Source organism: Somniosus microcephalus, chromosome 5, assembly GCF_052327205.1.
Source record: "Somniosus microcephalus isolate GS21.2 chromosome 5, FLI_Smic_1.0, whole genome shotgun sequence".
Classification (NCBI taxonomy): Eukaryota; Metazoa; Chordata; class Chondrichthyes; order Squaliformes; family Somniosidae; genus Somniosus; species Somniosus microcephalus.
Genome location: NC_140991.1, coordinates 34,448,253 through 34,474,188, shown reverse-complemented (window position 1 = coordinate 34,474,188; position 25,936 = coordinate 34,448,253). Strand labels below are relative to the sequence as shown.

At 46.3% G+C, this 25,936-nt stretch overlaps 1 protein-coding gene across 1 annotated transcript in view; it reads right to left on the bottom strand.

Moving 5' to 3' along the window:
- Positions 1–2,581: 2,581 nt before the first annotated feature.
- Positions 2,582–25,936, bottom strand: part of dpp6a (dipeptidyl-peptidase 6a) — a 690,808-nt gene continuing 667,453 nt past the window's right edge. The window contains exons 22-25 of the mRNA XM_085987517.1: positions 20,397–20,455; positions 14,191–14,263; positions 10,844–10,917; positions 2,582–6,842 (exon numbers count right to left, since the gene is read on the bottom strand). Coding sequence (XP_085843643.1) covers positions 6,696–6,842; positions 10,844–10,917; positions 14,191–14,263; positions 20,397–20,455 — 353 coding nt within the window. The 3' untranslated portion in view covers positions 2,582–6,695. The remainder of the gene's footprint in view (positions 6,843–10,843; positions 10,918–14,190; positions 14,264–20,396; positions 20,456–25,936) is intronic.

Genomic DNA, 25,936 nt, shown 5'->3' with positions numbered 1-25,936 from the left:
CTCAAGACATCTCAAAGCACTTTACAGCCAATGAAGTACTTTTGAAGTGTAGTCACTGTTGTAATGTAGGAAACACAGCAGCCAATTTGTGTACAGCAAGATCTCACAAACAGCAATGTGATAATTACCAGATAATTTTTTTTTGTGATGTTGGTTGAGAGATAAATATTGGCCGGGACATCGGGGATAACACCCCTGCTCTTCTTTGAAATAATGCCGTGGGATCTTTTACATCCACCTGACAGTGCAGATGGGGCCTCGGTTTAATGTCTCGTCTGAAAGACGGCACCTCTGACAGTGCAGCACTCCCTCAGCACCACACTGGAGTGTCAGCCTAGCTTTGTGCTCAAGTCCTTCTGACTCATGAACGAGAATGCTAAGACAGAGTCAAGGCTAATGCCGTGAAAGGTATTTATGAGGTTCTTTGATGTTTACCTTGAACATTATGGGTGGACTCAAATCAGTCGGACAGACTCCAACCACAGTGACTTAACCCCTGGTCAAGCATTAGCCGTTTGTGGATCAATAGGTGGGGAAAATCTCCTTGGGCAGAACTACACTCAAGACAGTTTTGACAATAACTAGAAGTCTACTGTGGGAAGTTAAGGAGAGAGAAAATATCTTTTATGACCATGTAAGTAAATAAAAAGTTTTTAAGAAGGAGGAGGGAAAAATAAACAAATAAATTATGTGCGGCTTAAGCAACACTGTAAACCTACAATATAGGAAACAAATATTTCACAATCGAACATTTGGGAATAAGAGGCTTTGGAGAGAAGAAAGAACGTTTGTAAAGTAGTACAGGAAACTCTCTTTTAACTGGCACCTAAATATCCGGAAATCTCTCTTAACCGGCAAAATTCAGGAGTAGGTTCAGGTAAGTTTTACTGTATATTAGTGGCCGTGTAACCGGGGTTCCGGGATCTGTGGCCGTGTAACCGGGGTTCCTGCACCTGTGGCCGTGCAACAGGGACTCCTGGATCTGTGGCCGTGTAACTGGGACTCCTGCACCTGTGGCCGTGTACGGGGCTCTCGTACCTTGGTAAGTATACCTCTCTGTAATCCGGACTTCTTGATCAACCGGCACCACGCTGGTCTCGTCGGTGCCGGATAAAAAAAGTTTCCTGTATGTAAATAGTGTTACAAGTAAGGTTTATAACCAATGTTCTCGCTAATGCTTTTTTGGATGCGCGGCCCCTCTAACCGGCTGCATGGCCCATTCGATTTTTCATTATTTACATTGAAAAGTCCATGGGCAGCCTGCATGGGACCTCCAGAGTGCTGTGTGGCCGTGCAGCTTAATGGGAGCATTGCTTGTAACATTTTTATCCTGTGTCAGTCAAGCATAATATTTCTTCAGTTAATTCTCGGCATTGGACAAACTACTTGGGCAATGAGGCCGCATCAGACCTGTGGTAAACAGCAATAACCATACCTGGAGTACCCATGGGCAATGCCTCAGGAATTCTACTGGCATTTCCAATCGTTGCCCAGTCCAACTTGTCAAATACATGGCGTGGGAGGTGGTGAGATTACTGCTGATTGAAAGGCAGTTAAAATCTCCATTTCCTTTTCCCTCCCGCTTTATCGATGGCCTGGATTTTGCGGTATAAATAACGTCGAGGCTATTATCATCACTCACCATTATTAAAGAGTACAGCGGACAGCAACTTCCAGCGACTGCACATGTGCAGTAAAACATGGCAATCAGGAAGTGGCTGTCCGAGTTGCCCTGCTCCTCCAGAAGCTGAGCTGTACCGGTATCTTGCAGAGACTTGGCATTCAAACACATGGAAGGGGGTGAAGCTGCTGTACTTGCGTGATATATACCCACTAAACACACCAAAAAAAGTTAAATCTTAATTATTACCAAGCAACCTCTCTGGCACTGAAAATTAACTTTTAGAAGTGTGGAGTCTCATTCCTTCAGCTTTTAATTACTGTTGGAGATTTAAAAAAAATTTAAAAATATAATTTTTTTCTTTCTGTTTCTTTTATCTCTCTCTTAATCCCCTCTTTCCTTCCCTCTCTTTAGTTCGCTTTCCATACATGATTTGACACTGAATTAAGTATTCTTACTTGCACTTCCTGGTTAAGACTCTGCGCGCTTCATTAAGAATTCTTCAATCTGATTGGTTAAGGAGACCAACCTTTGCTTGCCCTGTTCACACAGGGTCGCAGGTGCCCTGTTCACACAGGGTCGCAGGTCCCCTGTAGAGGGCGCGGTGCTGAAATGGATTTCTAATCACCGCGAGTTGCAGTGCAAAACTCCCTAGAACGTCTGCAGGCAAGTGTAAGTGTAATGAGCGGTCAGCACCGTTCGTTCACCGCTGACCGCAAAATCTGGGTCGACGTGACAGCGGTTCTTCACTTGTAATCACTATGAAGGAGGTGAAAATATACAATTCTCCCCTATACTGTCAGCATTACATGCCAAGAGTACTGCTTTTGCAGTTTGCTAAAGGCCTTAGCTGTTGAAACTTATCCTGGAGAGCCAGATCTGGCTGAATGATTCTCTCAAACCCTTACCTGCTACTTAAAACTTCTGTTTTCAGAAATAAATCCAGACCAGTCCCGTAAATTGAGGGATCTCAGAATTTAATACTGTTTATTTAATAAGTTTGGTAGGAAATGATAATACCTTCAACTCAATGAGTACCATGAGACAGTTTTACATACACAGCAATAATAAAAATGAGATGTTTAAAGCAATGATATAAATGCATCTATAGTATAGTTATTGATACTTTGACAGCGAGATTTTATAATATGGTTTTCTAACATGAATGTTGCTGAAGTTGTAGTACAGGATTGGTAGTCCGATGGTAAGGTGTTAGTACTTTGACTGCTTGGCATTTCCTTTAATCCCTTTTTTAGGTCCCAAGCTCCTGTCTTCACCACAGTGGTGAAACTGTCGGTGAATATTATGTCACATATGAAAACTCTAATGTTTACAGGTTTAAAGAATAGTGAAAGTAAATGTTCCTAAAATACAGTTGTGATCGGGTTAACCATTAGCAATCAAACGGGTTTCTTCACAAACAAGCAATCAAACGGGTTTCTTCACAAACAAAGTGCTCAAAAGCTGCAATAGGTTGTTGGGAAGAGTACTTGAGGCCAAGACTAATTTAAGAAACAGCTAGAGGCTGTAAGGGGAAGCCATAGGGTTGTTATTCCGGATGAGATAGGCTGCGAAATTCGGCTCTTATGCGCCTTCCATTAGCACCTCCGGGGGGGGGGGGGGGGGTGCTAACGGGGAGCAAAGGGCTTATTGCCCGGTGGGGCGCTAATAGCACCTCCCGAGAAATTCGGCGGGGCGCTACTGAAGCGCTAGTCGATAGCCCCCCGGGCTGCTACGCCGCCGGTGATGATGTCATCGCCATGCGGCGCGACCCCTTAGCGCCCCACCATGACCCCTTACCGTCTCGCGGCAGAAATTCTGCTACACCCCACGAAACTGCCGCAGGCGGTGTCAGCACCAGCCTTGCGGGTCGCGAGCCGAGCCGACCTCCGCTCGCGGGGCGCTAATTAAAGTGAGGTGCGGCCACGATCCGCGCCACCATTTAACTTTTTTTGGCCAACCTCCAGGTCGGCCCTCCGTGTCGGTCCTTGGTGTGGTCCGTGGCCGCCATCGCGCAGCTCAGCACCGCATCTTGGTGCCGGGCTGCAGTCATGCCACCACGCCGCCCTGGTGGGCTAGTGTGGGCCATCGGAGGCCCTGCAGAGCTTGCAGTGTCCCTCCCCTTTAAGGAAGGGGAGGCGAGCTGAAACGCATCAGTGCTACACAGAGCGGCCGCATAGCGCTCCAGGCATTGCGCCCCGAGAGGAAGTGGATGCCCGAGATAGCCGGGCGCTAAATCTCCGGCGATAATTCGGTTACCGCCCCGAATTTTGCCCCCTAAATGTCTTCCTTGTCCAACCTGATTTTGTGATTGGTACTGAGGGAGCGGTGCACTGTTGGATGGGCAGTACTGAGGGAGCGGTGCACTGTTGGATGGGCAGTACTGAGGGAGCGGTGCACTGTTGGATGGGCAGTACTGAGGGAGCGCAGTACTGAGGGAGCGCCGCACTTTCGGAGGGGTAGTACTGAGGGAGCGCTGCACTGTCAGAGGGGCAGTACTGAGGGAGCGCTGCACTGTCGCAGGAGCAGTACTGAGGGAGCGCCGCACTGTCGGAGGGGCAGTACTGAGGGAGCGCAGCACTGTCGGAGGGGCAGTACTGAGGGAGCGCAGCACTGTCGTAAGGGCAGTACTGAGGAAGCGCTGCACTGTCGCAGGAGCAGTACTGAGGGAGCGGTGCACTGTCGGAGGGGCAGTACTGAGGGAGCGCTGCACTGTTGCAGGAGCAGTACTGAGGGAGCGCCGCACTGTCGGAGGGGCAGTACTGAGGGAGCGCTGCACTGTCGCAGGAGCAGTACTGAGGGAGCGCCGCACTGTCGGAGGGGCAGTACTGAGGGAGCGCTGCGCTGTCGCAGGAGCAGTACTGAGGGAGCACTGCACTGTTGCAGGAGCAGTACTGAGGGAGCGCCGCACTGTCGGAGGGGCAGTACTGAGGGAGCGCTGCACTGTCGCAGGAGCAGTACTGAGGGAGCGCCGCACTGTCGGAGGGGCAGTACTGAGGGAGCGCTGCACTGTCGCAGGAGCAGTACTGAGGGAGCACTGCACTGTTGCAGGAGCAGTACTGAGGGAGTTCCTTTTATCCTTAAAATGGGAAAGCTTAGTGTAAAGAGGTAATATTCTGGGTCCCAGGCGGGAGTGCAAAGTTGCAAAATTAGCCATTTACTAAATCTGTGAACAAAACACTTAAAAAATCCATAAATTAGAGATGATTTCCAAAGGAAGTGTCCACACTGTTAATCCTCTGAGTACTAAATCAACCCGTTTTGTACCATGAATGACAAGATTTTTCAGCCTCTCCCCCACCACTCGTTTATTTTCAGAGTAACTAAAACATGCGACGGGTAATATTTTTCACACATCACAAAATATTCATTATGCAAGGACTACATTGCAGCTGGTATGTAAAATATGTGAGGACGTTTTATAGATCTTTTTCATTTTTCTTTAAGAACATGTACAAAAACTTAACTAGTTTGGTTATTCTTGTGCATCTTCCTCGGTCACTTAATGGTTAATAATTAAATTGTATTTTACAACCGAAGATCATTTGGGGGAATCGGACGATGGAAACAGTTTCTGCGAGGTGCAGCTCTCCGATCTTCGCGGGGTCAGCAGAGCTTTCGAATGACGAAAACTTGCAAAAACTGCTGCAATGTGACTTATAGGTCAGATCATCAGCACTCAGAGGATTAAAGAAACCGAACACCAACTCCGATTCAGTGAAAAGTGTGAGGGAGGTGGAGAAGGCAACCCTGTTGCTACATTAAGCTGTACAGAAGAAAATGAGCATGGGTATTTAAAAAAAACACACAATTCGCATTGCCGGAAAATAGCGACACTGCAACTGTACACTTAAAGCAAGCACTTCGTAATAGTTTCGGAGATGGAGAGGTGTATTGCCATGCACAGATGAACCTTATAAGACAGACGCAGAAATACAGAAGGACATTTGGAAACCTGTAACATTATTGTCGGCAAGTAGGATATACATTCATTAACGTAACAGCAAAGGATACGGCAACTGTGAGCACTGGAGTTGGGTTTCAATGTTACCGCTGGGATGGGTTGAACCGAAGTTTTGCAAGTCGATGAAAATGAATGCGTACACAAACAGAACAGAGGGAAAAAGCAGAAAAATTGTGTTCAAACAAAGAGGAATGGCAGTTTAGCTTATTCGGACAATGCAGCCCCACATTGGGGAACACCAAATGGTTCCAAGCTTTAGAATTACAAGCAGAACCTTCATTATCTGCCATAATAGAGGTGGCCCCGCCTAGTGGAATTCAGGTAACTGATGGATAATTTGCAACTCCCCATGGTCCAGCCAATACCTCGGAGACAGGAATGGAGACAAGTACAATACATATAAAATAGTGAATTGAATCTTTCTTGGGCTCCGTGGTTGACTTATAACCAGGCAGGAGGGGCACACTGAGCGATGAGGTGATGTCTCATTTACAGCTTTGTCCCATGAAAATCCAAGTGGCTGAATGGGGAAGGTGGACAATTGAAATACAAATAATGGAGGTTCCACTGCAAGTCAAAGTATTTTGTTGTTGTTGTTCTTGTATCTGTTGTGCTATAAAACTGCTGATGCAGTTTGGTTTCCACCTCAAGCCCTAAAATAACTTGAAGGTTTGCTGTTGTACTGGTTTCTTCTTCTTGCTGTTGTTGTTGTTGATATCTAGGTGACCCTGACAAAGCATTCGTCGAACATGTGGGCAAACCTTCTTGATCTATTTGACCTCTGCGCCTGCTGATGCTCTCCTCAGTCATCCATTAAGTGTATTTTTTGTAACGCCCCATCACATGAGAGATTACAGAAATTGACGCCACTTTTTCGGGGGGGAGGGGGGAGGGGGGGGATGTCAATTACACCGGAAACAGCCAACCGCTTCGATTTTTAAATTTTCATGCTGGAGATTCTTCCGGCGAGGAAGCAGCGACATCAGTGAAGCAGACCGTTACTGCTCTCAGTCTTTGTAACATGCTAACATAACACTGTTCTGGGAAACAAAATCAGTTGTGTTTTATAAAAGAGATGTTTGTGCTTGGCACGCCGTTCAAAAAAAAAACTTAATCATCCTCTTCCTCCTCCACTTCTGTTTTTACTGGGATCTTGTCAGGGGGATTGAAGCATTTTTCAAAGAACCTGACAATAGACTTGAGCAGGTGCTGCTTAACTGCGACTTTTTCCATGAAGTGACCCTCATCGGGGTATATCTGTAAAAGAGAGAGTTCCGCGTGTAAGCAGCAGAGAGATGTACTCCGGTAAAAAGATGGCCCGCTCTGCCATCATCAACAACAACCACCACCACTGGCATTTATGTAGCGCCTTTTAATGCAGTGAAATGACCCGAGGCGCTTCGCGGGAGCGTTACCCGACAAAATTTGACACCGAGCCACGTGAAGAGATACTGCGGTCAAAGCAACGGCGAGGCTGTCGGCGCTCACCGTTAATTAAAGAGTAAACTGGACAGCAACTTCCGGCCACTGCACGTGCGCAGTTATGAACGTGGGAAATCAGGAAGTTGCTGTCCGAGTTGCTCTGCTCCTCCAGTATCTCGCCGAGAGGCTCTGCATAGAAACACATGCAGTGCGTGACGTTGCGGTACTTACATGATAGATACAGGTACCCGCTAAACATACCAGAAAAAGTTAGGCTTGAATTTTGAATGCTGTGATAAGTCTTAGTTATTCCCAAACAACCTCTCTGGCACTGAAAATGAACTTTTACAAGTGTGGAGTCGCATTCCTTCAGATCTTAATTGTTGGAGTTTTAAAAATTATTTTTTTAAACTTTCTTTTTGTCTATTTTATATATCTTAATCCCATCTTTCTTTCCCTCTCTACTTCGCTTTCTGTACATGATTTGGCATTGAATTAACTATTCTAACTGTAAGTGTAATGAACGGTCAGCTCCGTTCGTTCACCGCTGACCACAAAACCGCCCCATTGGTCAAAGTGGTAGATTTTAAGAAGTGACTTAAAGGATTAGAGAGAGGTACAGAGGTGGAGAAGTTTAGAAGGGAATTCCTAAGGCTAGGGCCGAGGCAGCTGAAGGCACAGCCGCCAGCGGTCAAGCAAAGGAAATCGGGCTGTGCAAGAGGCCAGAATTGGAGGAGATCTCAGAGTGTTGTAGGGGTGGAGAAGGTTACAGAGATAGGGAGGGGCGAGGCGAGGCCATGGAGGGATTTGAACACAAGGATGAGAATTTTAAAATCCAAGCTTTGCCGGACTGGGAACAAATGTAGGTCAGCAAACACAGAGATGAGGGGTGAACATACGAACTAGGAGCAGGAGTAGGCCACTCGGCCCCTTGAGCCTGCTCCGCCATTCAATAAGATCATGGCTGATCTGATTACTCCACATTCCCGCCTACCCCCGATAACCTTTCACCCCCTTACTTATCAAGAATCTATCTACCTCTGCCTTAAAAATATTCAAAGACTCTGCTTCCACCGCTCTCTGAAGAAGAGTTCCAAAGACTCAGGGTGAGTGGGACTTGGTGTGAGTTAGGATACAGGCCGCATAGTTTTGGATGAGGGTGGTTTACAGAGGGTGGTAGGTGGGAGGCCGGCCAAGAGAGCATTGGAATAGTCGAATCTGGAGGTAACATCAGTGATAAAGTTCCTGTATCATTTCTTTCAAATGGATTCCCTCCTGTTTTATGCCCTGTATTAGACCGCTAGTTTTATCAATATATTGTACGAGCAAACATGTATCTTATTCATTTATCCCATTGCAACACCACTAGCTGCCACTGATCAACAGTGGGAATTCAAATTATAGGGCAAATTCTTGTATCTGCACTCCCACCGGGGAGCTGCAGTCAAAGGGGGTGCTGGTGAAGAATGAGGTCTACAGTGTTGTCCTTTCTATGTTTCATGCTCCCCTGGTACACTGGGAGCATAGGATTGATTCAGTAACCCTTATGTTCTTTACTACAAATCTTATATTGGTGGAAATGTCTACAGCGAGGGAAGGAGGAAGGCAAATGTGTTAATACCTTAATGGGGAGCGGATGCTGCTTGTTTTCCTTTGGATCATGGGCAACACTGGCAAGGCAGTAATGTTTTGCCTGTCAATACCTGCCCTGAGGGCATTAAGAATCAACCATGTAGTGTGGGATGGGATGCGCACGTATGCCAGAAGAGGTAGGGGGCAGCAGTTTCCCTTTCCCGAAGGACATTAGCAAACCAGTTGGGTTTTTACAACAATCCAGCAGCTTTCGTGGCCCTTTTCTGGTGATCGACAATATTTTTTTCAGTGTCAGCTGTGGCTCAGTTGGTAGCACCCTCGCCTCTGAGTCAGAAGGTTGTGGGTACAAGTCCCGACTCCAGGGACTTGAGCACATAAAGCTAGGCTGGCACTCCAGGTTGGTGCCAGGCTAGGACCCAGCATAGTTTCCGGCCTTTCCAGCCTGTTCCTGATGGGATCACCGCAATTTCCAGAGCCGTAATTGATTTGGGAGTGGAAATGAGCTGCAGTACGGACCACATGTTCATCCAGGTCCATCTTCAGATTTGAAGATGTTAAAATGTGATTTCATTAAAAAAGGAAGGAAAGTTCAGTGGGAGATTACAGTGTTTTAATAGAAAGACTTGCATTTCTATAGCGCCTTTCATGACCACCGGATGTCTCAAAGCGCTTTACCGCCAATGAAGTACTTTTGAAGTGTAATCACTGTTGTAATGTGGGAAACGCGGCAGCCAATTTGCGCTCAGCAAGCTCCCACAAACAGCAAGGAGATAATGACCAGATAATCTGTTTTTTGTTACATTGATTGAGGGATAAATATTGGCCAGGACACCGGGGATAACTCCCCTGCTCTTCTTCGAAATAGTGCCATGGGATCTTTTACGTCCACCTGAGTGAGCAGACGGGGCCTCGGTTTAACGTCTCATCCGAAGGACGGCACCGCCGACAGTGCAGCACTCCCTCAGCACTGCACTGGAGTGTCAGCCTAGCTTTATGTGCTCAAGTCCCTGGAGTGGGACTTGGAACTCACAACCTTCTGACTCAGAGGCGAGTGTGCTACCAGCTGCCACTGAATAAAAGGAAATAGTACACCCACCATAAACTTCTTTGATGTTTTTCTTCAGGATGTTGGGGATCATTTTGACTGAGCGATAGTGTCAAATGGGCGACATTGATTCTGCCGCCCGTTACACATCTTAGCCTAGTTTCATTTCTATTGAAGTCAGTGGAAATGGGGAGAGAGGTATAACGAGCGGCTGAATCGATATCGCCCATTTGACAGCATCACCCAAAGTGAAATTTCCCCCCCCCCCACACCGCCCCCTCCTTGTAGAGTTGGTTCTGCTTCTGTGCTAGGTCTTGCCAGTGACATCAACTATAGAGAGCATCCTGGAGTGGCTCTATTGGGTGCGTGAGACTTCAAATCAGCTGAGAACTGTTCCAAAGGTGCTGACTCCGGAGTGCCACACCGGGCCTAGGTCAGGTGGCTCTTAGGCCCATTTACAGCCCTGCTCCACGCAGCACTCCAGCACTCATGAGGATGTTCACCGCAACTGATGCCACTCAAGTGGCCTGGCACGGAGGGAGATCCTGTTGAAGAGTCTGCATGGCAGCAAGAAAATTCACAACTTTATGGGTAGGGTATCATAGACTCATAGAATAGTCCAGCACAGAAGGAGGCCATTCAGCCCATCGAGTCTGCGCTGGCTCTTTCGAAGAGCAATCCAGTTAGTCCCACTCCCCCGCTCTTTCCCCATACCCCTGCCATTTTTTTCTCCTTCAAGTATTTATCCAATTCCCTTTTGAAGGCTACTATTGAATCTGTATCCACCACTCTATCAGGCAGCGCATTCCCAATCCTAACCACTCGTTAAGTAAATTTTTTTTCCTCATGTCGCCTCTGATTCTTTTGCCAATCACCTTAAATCCGTGCCCTCTGCTTATCGATTCAGCCATTGGATACAGTTTCTCTTTATTTACTCTCTTTAAACCCTTCATGATTTTGAACACCTCTGTCAAATCTCCTCTTAGCCTTCTCTGCTCCAAGGAGAACAACCCCAGCTTCTCCAGTTTGTCCACGTAACTGTATGCAGTGGTTATGTTACTGGACTAATAATCCAGAGGCCTGGATTAATAATCCAGTAGAACGAGAGCTCAAGTCCCACCACAGCAGTTTGAGAAGGGACCGCGCCCCTTTTAATACAAAGCAGCGACTCTGTAAATCATGCAAAGATAAAAAATACCTGCAAAGAATAGTTAGCCTTTGCGCTGATTAAGTGGGTTATAAGGTCTGCCGTGTGCTGGAAATGGACAGTTTCTGAAAGAGAAAGAGACAGCGATGAGGTATGAAGGAAAAACAAATTGTAAATGCTGGAAAGCTGAAATAAAGTAAACAAATAGGGAAAATAAACAGCAGTGATATCCGCATTTGAAAAGAGAACAAACAAATACAGAGGAAGGTCTACAACTAAAACGTTAACTGACTGTTAGGAACATAGGCGCAGGAGGCGGCCATTCAGCCCCTCGAGCCTGTTCCACCATTCAATTAGATCATGGCTGAGCTGTATCTTGTCTCCAAATTTCCCGCCTTGGTTGCATATCCCTTAATACCCTTCCCTAACAAACATCTATCGCTCTCAGTCTTGAAAGTTTCAATTGATCCCCAGCCGCAGCTTTTTGAGGGAGAGCGTTCCAGATTTCCACTACTGTTTGTGTGATGAAGTGCTTCCAGACATCGTCCCCGAACGGCCTGGCTCTAATTTTAAGGTTATGCCCCCTTGTTCTGGACTCCCTCCCCCACTCCACCAGAGGAAATAGTTTCTCTCTAGCGACGCTATCAACTCCTTTAATCATCTTAAACACCTCAATTGGCTCGCTCCTTAATCTTCTACACTCAACGAAATACAAGCCTAGTCTATGCAACTTGTGCTCATTATTTAACCCTTTTGGCCTCGCTATCATTCTGGTGAATCCGCGCTGCAGCCTCTCCGAGGCCAATGTATCCTTCCTGAGGTGCGGTGCCCAGAACCTTTTCTCTTTTCAAAGCTGGGCAACCTATTGCATATTTCCAGTTGTACATTTCCAGTGCGCTCTTTTTAAAACGTAAACTTTCCCTCATCCTGAAAAAGGAATATAACATTCTTATTTCTGACTTGGGTTCAGTGCGAATTTGTCATTTAATGAACTGCTCCTTAACACTAGCATTCTATGACTTCTGGTAACATAAAGGGCAGCAAAATGCAGAGTGATACATCAAAGTGCTTATCTTCATGTGACTGAAACCTCTGCAATTGGTTTTTGTATGGATGACATTTTTGCTTTTCTTAACAAATATTCGAGATGTAATGAGATAATTATCAACTGCGTTTGGGTGTCAGCCTGTCAAGTGGGTCGTACACCTTCTAACACTTCTGCGCATGGTTTTAAAATGCTCACTTCTAATTGACTTCGATTATCTCATATATTGGCCCAGAAATTAGTGTCCCAACGCGCGAGTAAGCACCGTGTACTCATGCGTGGGACCGATGGAATTGCCGGTTTTCTGCATGCACAGCGCATGCGCGGGAAACCGGCATTTCCGATCCTCTGAACCAAGGGGTTCAGAGGTCGAACGCGTGCGCGCAGGAGTCTGCGCGTGCGCGTTGAACTTCCTTTTTTTTTTCCAGATTTGCCCGTGCGTGAAGGCCTCCACTTTTTACACTTTAAAAAAGCAGACGTAAGGACTTAATTTTAAAAGGTAAGTGGTCTATTAATTAAAATTAGAAGTTTTTTCCACAGGTTTATTATTTTTAAAGACTTTACAGTAAGGTAAGTGTATTTTCAGCCCCGATTTTTTTATAAAATTATTTTTTTCAAAAATTTAAATTATTGTTTAAAATAGTTATTTAAAGTTATTTATAGTTCATTTAAATAGTGTGATTTAAAAAAAAAATTGATTTCAAGTTTAAGTACTGTTTTGGGCACCCGGAGTTTTCATGAGTTTGACAGTTCTTACTGTCAAACTCATGAATGAACTTTTGCATCCTCCGATTGGTTGCCCAGTGCTCACGTGATCCCAGCCGACGCATCGCATTAAGTACGCCGCTGGGTCACGCAAGCACAGCGCGCCGGGAGCTGGACCGGGCCACAGACAGGAAATCCACACAGGCCCAGGCTTCAACTGCCGGCACGCTAGGTAAGTGTAGGTCGGGGGCTTGCACCCGCGGGAAGCCCCCGACACGAATTTCTGGCCCAATAAAAGAACCGTCAACTGAGTAAACGTGACCTTGAGATCGATTGAGAAGATTCCCAGGACAAGTGGAGTCTGCTTCCTTAGAAATAGGCCACACACCGAGTTCGAGTGCACAGTGAGATTTAATATTTAGGGTTCAGGGACCGTTGTGCATGAAGCCAGCACACCAAAGCTATGATGGAGGAGACTCTGAAACCAATCTTGCTTCGGGAAATGGAGCGCTGCTCAAACAAGATTCAACACATGAGCGGAACCACATCGGCACCTGAATGCTGGTTAAATTTTAATACCAACATCCCGCAATGGTGTGCTCCCAGCAGGGAGCCACGTTCACAGGGAGTGTAGGCCGTCAACAGGGCTGTAATGCCGCAGCCCCAATTCTCCACCCCCACACGACCCGGTAGCTTGGCTCCAAAGGAATTGGATATGTACTTGGAAAAAGCTCTGGGGAAAGAGCAGCTGAGCGGAGCTAAGTGGAAAGCTGTTCCAAAGAGCCGGCACAGGCACGATGGGTGAAGGCAGATTCAGTAGTAACTTCCAAAAGGGAATTGAATCTCTAGTTAAAAAGGAAAACAATTGTAGGGCTGTGGGGAAAGAGCAGGGGAGAGGGACTAATTGGATTGCTCTTTCAGAGAGCAGTCACGCTTAATGCTCGCAACGCTCACAATTCATGAAGTTCCAACATCACCAGAAGGGCAATTTTTCAGGGTGAATTCGGAGCACTTTGAGTTATCATATCCCGAGTGCCTTAAATGAGGATGGGGCGGGAAAGTGGAGTTGAGGTAGAAGATCAGCCTTGATCTCATCGAATGGCGGAGCAGGCTCGAGGGGCCGTTTGGCCTGCTCCTGCTCCTGTTTCTCATGTTCTTAAATGAGTGTTTGTTTTTAATCTGCTGTGCACCAATTGATATTCCCTGCTCAACTCTTTACAAATTGAGTTTTCTGTTGCTGATGTGCCATTGGAATGTAACAGAAATGTTGTCAATAGGCTTAGTTAATGTATTGGCACCAATCTGCTATAAAACTGCACTTAGGCCAGCAGGTCTCTTGGGCGATGCTCTTAAGGACCTTTTAATTAGGATTCTCGCAGCCAGACATCAGAGAGCTGGCCACCAGCCTGTATGCTGTTTAATCTGTTTTTCGTAGACTAGCGCCAAGCTTGCAGACTCAGGTAAAATTGAAGTCAACTGCGCGATCTATAGGAACTGGATTTAACAGCATAAGCATTGGGAATCCATCTCTTGGCTGCTGGACTCCTTGGGCCCCGATATGTACGGGGAGGCGGGGAAGGTGTGGGGAGCTGATGTCCTGGTGAATTTAAACGGAAGGGCTATGGAATTCACTTGTTCATGCTCTTACCGTCTGCCGTCCCATGGATTAGCAACAATTCCTCCTCTCGCAGTCGAAACACTCGATACGTGAATTCGGATATCTACACATTAAGGAAAAAGTACCTTGTTGACGTCAGTTTACACAGCTCATGTATAATTAATAATCGTAACAACAATACAGTTTTAAATCTGTAGCCTACTTGTTCTAGCCAAAGCAACAAAAATGTATCAAGTGCACACTCTGAAAAGCATCCACCCAATTACTGTCCCCTTTACACTGCGGAATGTAAAAAAAGAACAAATTTGGATTTGTAGAGCAACTTATCACATCTTCAGGATGTCCCAAAATGCTTCACCATAGAATCATAGAAACTAACAGCACAGAAGGAGGCCATTCAGCCCGTCGTGCCTGTGCCGGCTTTTTGAAAGAGCAGTGGTGCTTAGTCCCACATCCCCGCTTTATGTCCGTAACCCTGGAAGTTCCTTATCCTCCAGTACCCGTCCAGCGCCCTTTTAAAATTATTTATGGAATCAGCTTCCACCGCCTTTTCAGTCGAGCGTTCCAGATCCCGACAATTCAGTGAAAACATTTCTCCTCATCTCCCCTCTCGATCTTTTGCCAATGATTTTGAATCAATGACCTCTGGTTACTGACCCACTCGGCTGGGGGAATCGGTTTCTCTCTATCTACACTATCAAAACCTCACATCATCTTGAAAACCTCTGTTGGGTCACCTCTTAACCTTCTCTGGGTCACCTCTTAACCTTCTCTGGGTCACCTCTTAACCTTCTCTGTTCCAAGGAGAACAGTCCCGACTGTTCATTATCCATCAATGGATAATTTTGAAGTGCTTTAAAGGCCTGCAGCATAAGAAATAAGCACATAAGCAATAGGAGCAGGAGTCGGCCATTCAGCCCTTCGAGCCAGCTCCGCCATTCAATGAGATCATGGCTGACCTTCTGCCTTAATTCCATTCACCGGCCCTATCGCCATATCCCTTGATGCCCTGACTAATCAGAAATCTATCGACTTCTGTTTTGAATATACCCAATGACTGAGCCTCCACAGCCCTCTGGGGTAGAGAATTCCAAAGATTCACCACCCTCTGTGTGAAGAAATTTCTTCTCATCTCAGTCCTGAATGGCCTACCCTTTATCCCGAGGCTGTGGCCCCTGGGTCTAGACTCCCCAGCCAAGGGAAACATTCTCCCAGCATCCACCCTATCAAGCCCTGTAATAATTTTGTATGCTTCAATGAGATCCCCTCTCATTTTTCTGAATTCAAAAGAATAAAGGCCCAGTTTACTCAATGTCTTCTCATGCAACAGTCCCGCCATCCCAGGAATCAATCTCGTGAACCTTTGTTGTACTCCCTCTATGGCAAGTATATCTTTCCTTAGGTAAGGAGACCAAAATTGTACACAGTACTCTAGGTGTGGTCTCACCAAGGCCTTATATAATTGGAGTAAGACTTCTTTATTCCTGTACTCAATCCTCTTGTAATGAAGGCCAGCATAACATTTACCTTCCTAATGGCTTGCTGCACCTGCACATTCACTTTCAGTGACTCGTGTACAAGGACACCCAGGTCCCTTTGAGCATCTGCATTCCCCAATCTTTCACCATTTAGGAAATACACTGCCTTTCTGTTTTTTCTACCAAAGTGGATAACTTCACATTTATCCACATTATATTCCATCTGCCATGTTCTCGCCCACTCACTGAGCCTGTCGAGATCCCCTTGAAGCCTCTTCACATCCTCTTCGCAACTGACACTGCCACCTAGCTTTGTATCATCAGCAAATTAGGAAATGTTACATTTAGTCCCCTCATCCAAATCATTGACATAGATTGTGAATAGCTGGGGTCCAAGCACCGATCCTTGCGGTACCCCACTAGTCACAGCCTGCCATCCTGAAAAAGACCCGTTTATCAGGTAAAGGAATTTTTTTTTCTGATAGCAAAGGAGAATCATTAAGTATAGGAAAATGGCTCTCTCCAGCAACAGGGTGCTCTGATTGTCCAATGTAAAGATCTTACTGAAGTAAGTGTGCCGGAGGAGGGAGGTCCTCTTTCAGACAGTTCTGCAGCAAATGTGAATGTCTGTTGCACAATTTAGTGTACCTGGCTTTAGTGCTATAACATTGAATGCCCTCGTTAGGTGTGCCAAGGTAGGAGACCCTACCAAAGTCTTATATTAATGCTGCATCCTAAGCACACATGGGAATCCCCTGGCACAGTCTTACAGTACATAAGAACATACGAAATAGGAGCAGGCCATTCGGCCCCTCGAGCCTGCTCCGCCATTCAGTAAGATCATGGCTGATCTGATCTTGGCCTCAACTCCACTTTCCCATAACCCTTGACTCCCCTGTAGCTCAAAAATCTGTCTATCTCAGCCTTGAATATATTCACTGACTCCGCCTCCACAGCTCTCTGGGGTAGAGAATTCCAAAGATTCACGGCCCTCTGAGAGAAAAAATTCCTCCTCATCTCCGTCTTAAATGGGCGATCCCTTATCCTGAAACTATGCCCCCTAGATCTAGATTCCCCTACGAGGGGAAACATCCTCTCAGCATCTACCCTGTCAAGCCCCCTCAGAATTTTACATGTTTCAATAAGATCTCCTTTCATTCTTCTAAACTCCAATGAGTATAGGCCCAACCTGCTCAACCTTTTTTCATAAGACAACCCTTTCATCTCGGGAATCAACCGAGTGAACCTTCGCTGAACACCCTCCAATGCCTCCTTAAATAAGGTGACCAAAACTGTACGCAGTACTCCAGGTGTGGTCTCACCAATGCACTGTACAGTTGTAGCAAGACTTCCCTACTTTTATACTCCATCCCCCTAGCAATAAAGGCCACCATTCCATTTGCCTTCCGAATTACTTGCTGTACCTGCATGCTAACTCTGTGTTTCATGTATTTTAAATGCTTCCCATTAATGCCCTTAATGCAACAGGTACACTTCACACCTGTAACCTCTTCCTGTAAATATCCCTTCCTCTTACATCCTTAATTGCTTTTTTCCATAATTTCATCGACTGTATCTGCATGATGCATTTTCCTACTAGCCAAACAACAACTCACCACATCCAGCAGCACTCACGCAGCGCCTGAGGTAAATCCACCCTGAGGGGCTTTTGAGATTAAGGCTGAAAAGAGTGCACAAGGGTGATACACAGAACAGGCAGGATTTTCATTGGGCCGTGAAGGCGGGATTGGAGGCGTGTGGGGAGTTAAAATCCCGAAATCGGGGGGCATGAACCCATCCCGCCCCCAACCCACCTCCATGCCAGTTTCAAAGGAGGCGGGTACCCGACCCGCACTGGGACCCGCGTCCCCGAGGCGGGAAGGGGATTAGTGCCAATTAAATGCCTGTTAACACGCCAAGTTAGCGAGGCGGGCTGTCGGGATTAAGGGCTTGGAGGGTTCGAGATGTCAGTGTTCAGGTGAGTGATGGGTGCATGAGTGAAGAGGTAAGTGTGTTTGGTGTGTTTAAAGAAGTTTTACTTACCTTTACATCCTTCCTTCCTTCAGGTCTCGGGAGTCCCTCATCTCACCGGCACAGAAAGCAGAATGGCTGCGATCTGTCAAAAATTGCAGCATTCAGCTTTCTGTTCCGGCGAGATCTCTAAATCATCCTGAGAGGAAGGAATTAACCTGGAGTACAGATTGTCAGTATTTGACAGCTTCAAACAGCTGTGAAACGCTGATATTTCATCTGTCAAAAGGTCTTGACAGATGAAATATCAATCTGTGACGTCACCTGTTGCCGGGTGGCCCTTAATTGGCCTGCTGAGCCCACTGGGCGGGCTCAACAAAGTCAATCAAGTGAAAATCGTGTGGGTTGGCTAGAACTCGATGGAGGCGGGACTACAACCCCGAAAGTTGTAGTCCCGCCTCCTACCTGCCTCCTCAATGAAAATCCAGCCCAACATGAGTGAGCAGGAGCAGACAGAGGAAGGATGGATAGCAACTTGCTGTCTGCAGGGCCAGCTCGCTTCCATGCTTAGCCGATGAGGTTAGGGAGCTGGACCTCAAGGGGTCTGCTTTTAAAAGGAACATGCTTTCCGAGCATCAGAGATTGCTGCAAACTTTGGAGGCTGTACCAAGGTACCTTGAGCAGCTGTCGAACCAGTAGAGCTATCCTTGCACAGAATGGAAACACTGCGGTCCACCATGAAACATATGTTACCTCAATGGACCTTACAATGCAGCACTGTGTTCCCAATGTGCAACAGACTCACTCCAAGTACCATTTTAAAGGGGGTGCAGGAACAGAGAGACGTGGGGGTTTACACACACAAATCTTTGAAGGTGGCAGGACAAGTTGATAAGGCTGTTAAAAAGGCAGATGGGATCCTTGGTTTTATAACTAGAGGCACACAGTACAAAAGCAAGGAAGTTAGGCTAAACCTTTATAAATCACTGGTTAGGCCTCAGTTGGAGTATTGCTTCCAATTCTGGGCACCACACTTTAGGAAGGATGTCAAAGCCTTGCAGAGGTTTACTAGAATGATACCAGGGCTGACTGAATTCTGTTATGTGAAGCAACTAGGGAAGCTGGGCTTATTCTCCTTGGAGCAGAGAAGGTTAAGGAGAGATTTAATAGAGGTGTTCAAAATGATGAAGGGTTTTGAAGGAGTGGATAGGGAGAAGCTGTTTCCACTGGCAGGAGGGTCGGTAACCAGAGGACACAGATTTAAGATAATTGGCAAAAAGATCCAATGGGGAGATGAGGGGAAATAGAAACACAGAAGATAGGAGCAGGAGTAGGCCATTCGGCCCCTCGAGCCTGCTCCGCCATTCAATGAGATCAATGAGAAATGTTTTTATGAAGTGAGTTGTTATGATCTGAAAGGGTGATGAAAGCAGATTCAATAATAATTTTCAAAAGGAATTGGATATATACTTGAAAAGGAAAAAATTGCAGGGCTATGGGGAAAGAGCAGTGGAGTGGGACTAATTGGATAGCTCTTTCAAAGAGCTGGCACAGGCACGATGGGCCGAATGGCCTCCTTCTGTGCTGTAAGATTCTAATAGAGGAATAAGCAAATACGTAATAGTAAAACACCTGTATTTACAGTAGATATTAGATTATGCTAACTCCTTGAATTAAGGAAAATAATAAATGTTTGCAATCGCAAATACTAAACTATATTTTATAATTAACTTTTTATACTCATAGTTACTCTTCTTCTCCTCTTCATACCAGATATGGGGACTAAGTAATTTGACGATTCTCTTTGAAGGCCCCAGACTGGTTCTTACAAATGGTGAATTAATTTGCAATTCCTACTATTGTCTACTATTTTAATGCAGGCACTAACCTGCTCAAAACAAGCAGATTAACAACTCTGATAACATAGCGGGCAAAGGAATTTTACAGGAACACGTCGTAAATTTGTACGCCAATAGGGAACAGCATACTTTCAAGGCCATTGGGTGTTCCTTTAGAACAAAATGTCTGTTAGAACAAAATGTCTGGAGGGAGGACTTACGACGATGTATAAAAATTACAATTTGTATAAAGCTGTAAAAGTCAGGGAAAAAATCTTTCGAACTGCAAGCGATGAATTATACATAAAAGTTGGAAAAATTACTGTGTGCCTCTGCTACTTATAATTCAAACAAAGTAATATACTTAATGCAACATTTATGATCGCTAGCAGGTACTGTGTTTGCCTCACTCACATTCAATTAACCTCACTGACCCCCTTAGGAATGCAGTGATACCACAGTATGTCACAGACATAAATATGCAAGCAAGGTTGATTAAAGCTACAGGCCCAATCTTCTTAATTAAAGGTATGTCACAGAAGTATGTAGATTTATTAACAAACAGAATGCTCTTTTTACTTCATGAAACATTTCCTACCTCTTTGGGGACTGAAAAACCAAGAAGAAAAGAAAGCAAAGATATAGCGTGGGGCCGGAACCTCGATATTACTCAGAAATAATTGTGCGTTCTTCAGCATTTGGACGCATGTAGGAGGACTGTCTCAAAGCTACCTGTTTGCTTATCAAGCTCATACACAAGGGTAGATTATCCTGGGTCTGTGCCCGGGTGCACTGATTGACCGAAAAACTGGGTAAAGCGGAGCGCACCCCTGTAAAGGAACCCATCCAGTTTCCGTCCTTTCACTTAAATAGCGGAAAATCTCCCCTGCAGTGTTTAACAAGACTGATTCGGATAATCCAGAAACTCTGAGTTGTTTTTTGCACTTACCCCATAAGGTCTATCCGCTCTGCTGACCATGCCCAAATATCGTTCGGAGAATGCAGATGCTGCGAGGAAAGAGACGGCAGGTCAGATGCGCAAAGAAATGCAGCACCGTTAAAAACACAGCGACCATAATATCCCACAATATTTGTCTGCAAGCATCGGAAAGAAGGGCACATTTATTTTGAGTCATCACAAGGCATCACGACTGTGCGGGACAGGCAGGATGGACCAGTAACACTTTTCCTGTCCGTCATTTTTCATACGCTCGTATTTTCAGTCGGTTTAACCTCGGTCAAAATAGCAGACAGAAGAAAGTCATTCAATTATGTTACGTGTTTGGGCGCTAATACCACAAGCAGCAATTTCTCGCCTGATTTGTTTCCAAATGACACAGGATGGGATGGAGTTAAAGGCAGGAACACTGCTTCCCTGATGGCTAGGCAGGTTCCAGCTTCAGTCCCTGACCAGTCTTGAGTTGAGCTGAGCTCAGTGGGGTTAGAGAATCATAGGAATGTACGGCACAGAAGGAGGTCATTCGGCCCATCGTGTCTGTGCCGGATTAGTGGTAAGGCTGCTCCAATTGGCCTCGAGGGCCCCTGTGATAGGAAGTGAAAAACTCAGCCAGGGTTCACGCTCCTGATCATGATGCAATATTAGGGCCCGCTTTAGCGTCATGGCGAGTGAGCGTCAAACTTTAAAATTGGCTGATCCAGGAAGCACAGAATTCCCTGGAGCACCGTAAGGATGGAAAATTCAGACTCTAGGATAATACTGCGATTTCCTTTTTACAAATATGTGTAGGCTTGTTTTCTTGGGCAGTAAGACTTTTTGAGGTGATCTAATAGAAGTTTGAGATTATGAATGGAACTGACAAAGCGGATCCAGGCAAGTAGCTCAGCATGGTGAAGGGGCCAAATGCAGGGGACACATCAGGAAATTGGAAGTAAGAAGAGAAGTCAGGCAGAGCTTCTCACTCGTAAGATCACAAGATAATTATGCATGAGGAAGGCCATTCGGCCGATCTAAATTCATCCATCCAGACAGCTTTTAAAGTCCACCCATTCCAGCATCCAATTGTTTCTTCAATGATTCCAGTGTTTTTGCCTTTGTTAATCTCGGTGGAAGTTTATTCTACATGTTGATCATGGTTTGTGTAAAAAACTCTGATATCAATTCTAAATTTACCTTTTTACAAGTTTGAACCTGCGCCCCCTGTTCTAGTCTCACAATTTAATTCCATTGCATTATCTATCTTATATATCTCTATAAAATCACCTGTTGGATTCCTTCTTATTTTCATGGTGTGGAACCAGGAACACTACAGACAGTTACCCGCAGATCCGACCAAAGAACACACCCGCCAACTCAACAGACTGATCAAGACCTTCGATCCAGACCTTCAAAGCATCCTACATGCTCTCATCCCACGTACTGCCTCCCAAAGATACACAAAGCCAACAGACCCGGACGTCCTATCGCATCAGGCAACGGAACCCTGTGTGAGAACCTCTCTGGATATGTCGAGGGCATCCTGAAACCCATCGTACAGGGAACCCCCAGCTTCTGTCGCGACACTACAGACTTCTTACAGAAACTCAGCACCCACGGACCAGTTGAACCAGGAACACTCCTCGCCACGATGGACGTCTCGGCACTCTACACCAGTATCCCCCACGATGACGGCATCGCTGCGACAGCCTCAGTGCTCAACACCAACAACAGCCAATCTCCAGACGCCATCCTACAACTCATCCGCTTCATCCTTGACCACAATGTCTTCACCTTCGACAACCAGTTCTTTACCCAAACACACGGAACAGCCATGGGGACCAAATTCGCACCCCAATACGCAAACATCTTCATGCACAAGTTCGAGCAAGACTTCTTCGCTGCACAGGATCTCCAACCAACGCTATACACCAGATACATTGACGACATTTTCTTCCTATGGACCCACGGCGAAGAATCACTGAAAAGACTACACGACAACATCAACAAGTTCCATCCCACCATCAAACTCACCATGGACTACTCCTCAGAATCGGTTTCATTCCTGGACACACGAATCTCCATCAAAGACGGACACCTCAGCACTTCACTCTACCGCAAGCCCACGGACAACCTCACGATGCTTCACTTCTCCAGCTTCCACCCCAACCACGTTAAAGAAGCCATCCCCTATGGACAAGCCCTGCGAATACACAGCATCTGCTCAGACGAGGAGGAACGCGATGGACACCTACAGACACTGAAAGACGCCCTTGTAAGAACAGGATATGACGCTCGACTCGTCGATCGACAGTTCCGACGGGCCACAGCGAAAAATCGCATAGACCTCCTCAGAAGACAAACACGGGACACAACCAACAGAGTACCCTTCGTCATCCAGTACTTCCCCGGAGTGGAGAAACTACGCCATGTTCTTCGCAGCCTTCAACATGTCATTGATGATGACGAATGCCTCGCTAAGGCCATCCCCACGCCTCCACTACTCGCTTTCAAACAGCCGCCTAACCTCAAACAGACCATCGTTCGCAGCAAATTACCCAGCTTTCAGGAGAACAGCGACCACGACACCACACAACCCTGCCACAGCAATCTCTGCAAGACATGCCAGATCATCAACACAGATACCATCATCACACGTGAGGACACCACCCACCAGGTACATGGTACATACTCATGTGACTCGGCCAACGTTGTCTACCTCATACGTTGCAGGAAAGGATGCCCCGGAGCATGGTACATCGGCGAGACCATGCAGACACTGCGACAACGGATGAACGGACACCGCGCAACAATCACCAGGCAGGAGTGTTCTCTCCCAGTCAGGGAACACTTCAGCAGTCAAGGAAATTCAGCCTCCGATCTTCGGGTAAGCATTCTCCAAGGCGGCCTTCGAGACACACGACAACGCAAAATCATCGAGCAGAAACTGATAGCCAAGTTCCGCAAACATGAGGACGGCCTCAACCGAGATCTTGGGTTCATGTCACGCTACATGTAACCCCACCTGACGCAGGGTCATCCAGACTCGAGTCGATATTGGCTTGTTCTCTCTACACAGATGCGGCCGGACCTGCTGTGATTTCCAGCAAAAAAAATGTTTTTTGTCTTTTTTTGTTTTTCATACAGACCCCAGCATCTGCAATATTTGACCCCTTGTGACCCCACCTCATTGTTCTTTGATGTAATGTTTTCCTGACTGACCTGTTTGGACACCATTCACACCTTTGACTGCTGTGATTATCTCTCTGCTGAGGTGTGATAAATGGCAGTTGGAAACATTACCTGTAAACATCTGACATGATTCTCTGACTATATAAGCTGTGTCTTTATGCATTTCTCCACTTCACCTGACGAAGGAGCAGCGCTCCGAAAGCTTGTGATTTCAAATAAAGCTGTTGGACTATAACCTGGTGTTGTGTGACTTCTTACATTAATTCTTATTTTCAGGCTGACTAGTCCAATTTTCTCCAGCATGTTCTCATAAATCAGCATCAAAAGCCAGCCCTCTAAGTGGACCTCATCCTCTAGGGACCAGAACATACTTTCACCGGCCCAATATTTAGGGAAATCTCGTGAGACCCAGGGGTCAAATAGTCTGATTGAAACATATAAGAATCTGAGGGGGATTGACAGGGTAGAGGTGCTGAGAGGTTGTTTCCCCTGGCTGGAGAGTCCAGAACTAGGGGCATAGTCTCAGGATAAGGGGTCGGCCATTTAAGACTGAGATGGAATTTATTCACTCAGAGGTTTGTGAATCTTTGGTATTCTCTACCCCAAAGGGCTGTGGATGCTGAATCGTTGAGTATATTCACGGTTGAGTTAAATAGATTTTTGGACTCTAGGGAAATTAAGGGATATGGGGATCGGGCAGGAAATTGGAGTTGAGGTCAAAGATCAGCCATGACCTTATTGATGGTGGACCCGGCTCGAGGGGCCGTATGGCCTATTCCTGCTCCTAATTCTTATGTTCTTATGTTTTGGACAGTCTTTGCCACTCTGTTCTAGCAAACTGGAATTATTGTCCGCTATTTAATTTCCTTGCCTTAGGGGATAGAATGTACACTTAATCAGACCACAGCCCAGGGTATAAACCAACAGACACATTTATTTAACATTAACCAGGTAAATGAATAATAATCAACAACAACAACTTGCGACAAACATGAAAAATATCCCATGGCACTTCACAGAGGTGTAAGGAAAAACAGTTCACTGAGCCAAAAAAGGAAAGATTAGGAGGGATGACTAAAAGCTTGGTCAAGGAATGGGTTTTAAGGAAGGTCTTAAAGGAGGAGAGGGAAGTGGAAAGGTGGAGGGGCTTAGGGAGGGAATTCCAATTAAGTGTGGGGCCCAGATGGCTGAAATCACAACTGCCAATGGTGGGGTGAAGGGAGGGGAGTATGTTAGAGGTCAGTCAGAGGAACAGAAATCATGCGGGTTTGTTGGGCTGGAGAAGATTACAGAGGTAGGGAGGGATGAGGTGATGGAGGGATTTAAACATAAAGCGGTGAATTTTAAATCTGAGGTGTTGGGGCACTGGGAGCCAATGTAGGTCAGTGAAGACAGGAGTAATGGACGAGCGGGACATAGGCTGCGATTTTCCCTACCTCGGCGGATCCGTGGTGGGCGACGTCGGTGGCGGGCCGTATCCGCTGCTTTGTTCCATCTCGGCCTCTGACATGACTTTCCCCTGATTGGGCTTATTAAACCCGTCCAGCGCATTTCCTGGCCAATTGAAGGAAGTGGGTCTGATGACCTCATTTGATGACGCGTCATCAGCTGGTTTCCTTAAAGGGACCGTGCGCAAATTTACTTTGATATTTGTGTGGTCAGTGTTCTATAGCATTGAGATGCTGCAAACACTGACAAGCACTGCATGGCTGCACCCAGGCTCTCACATGCAGGGAGGTTCTCTTCCCTTCCAACGGGCGGAAGAGACCTCCCCAGGAGACCAACGCAGCCTGGTTGCACATTGCACAGGAGGGCAGAAGCAGGGATGTCATCAGGAGGACCAGGCTGCAGTGGCGCAAGCCTTTCAATGATCTCAGTAGATCATGAAACGTTACTGCAAAGCCACACTCAACCTCATCCTGCTGTGTCTCTCATCACACCCCATCACTCTGCCTTCCCTACCCTACTCCTGCACATCCTTACTCACATCAACTTACCTTGCACCTCCACCCATCCCTCTTTATCTACATTATCACTTCCCCATCTCACCAGCCACCCCTCATACTCACCCTCATCCTAGTCCAATCATACCAACTAACAACACACAAGGGTAGGCACTTGTGTGTTTTAGCCAATGTTCATGTGAAGTTTCTGTTATGTACTGTCAAACATTGAAATCTTTATTTTCAACACTTTGCGTTCTTGGACAGATTTGTGTGCACCTTTGGAAGTGGCTTAGTGAGTTGCAGTGAATGGTGAGACATAACTGTACCCCCTGCAATGGTGATGAGTGTGAAAGAAATGGCTTGGGCATTGTAGAGATGCTTTATGGTGTTGGTGTGGGGTGGTGCCAACCTGGTGCA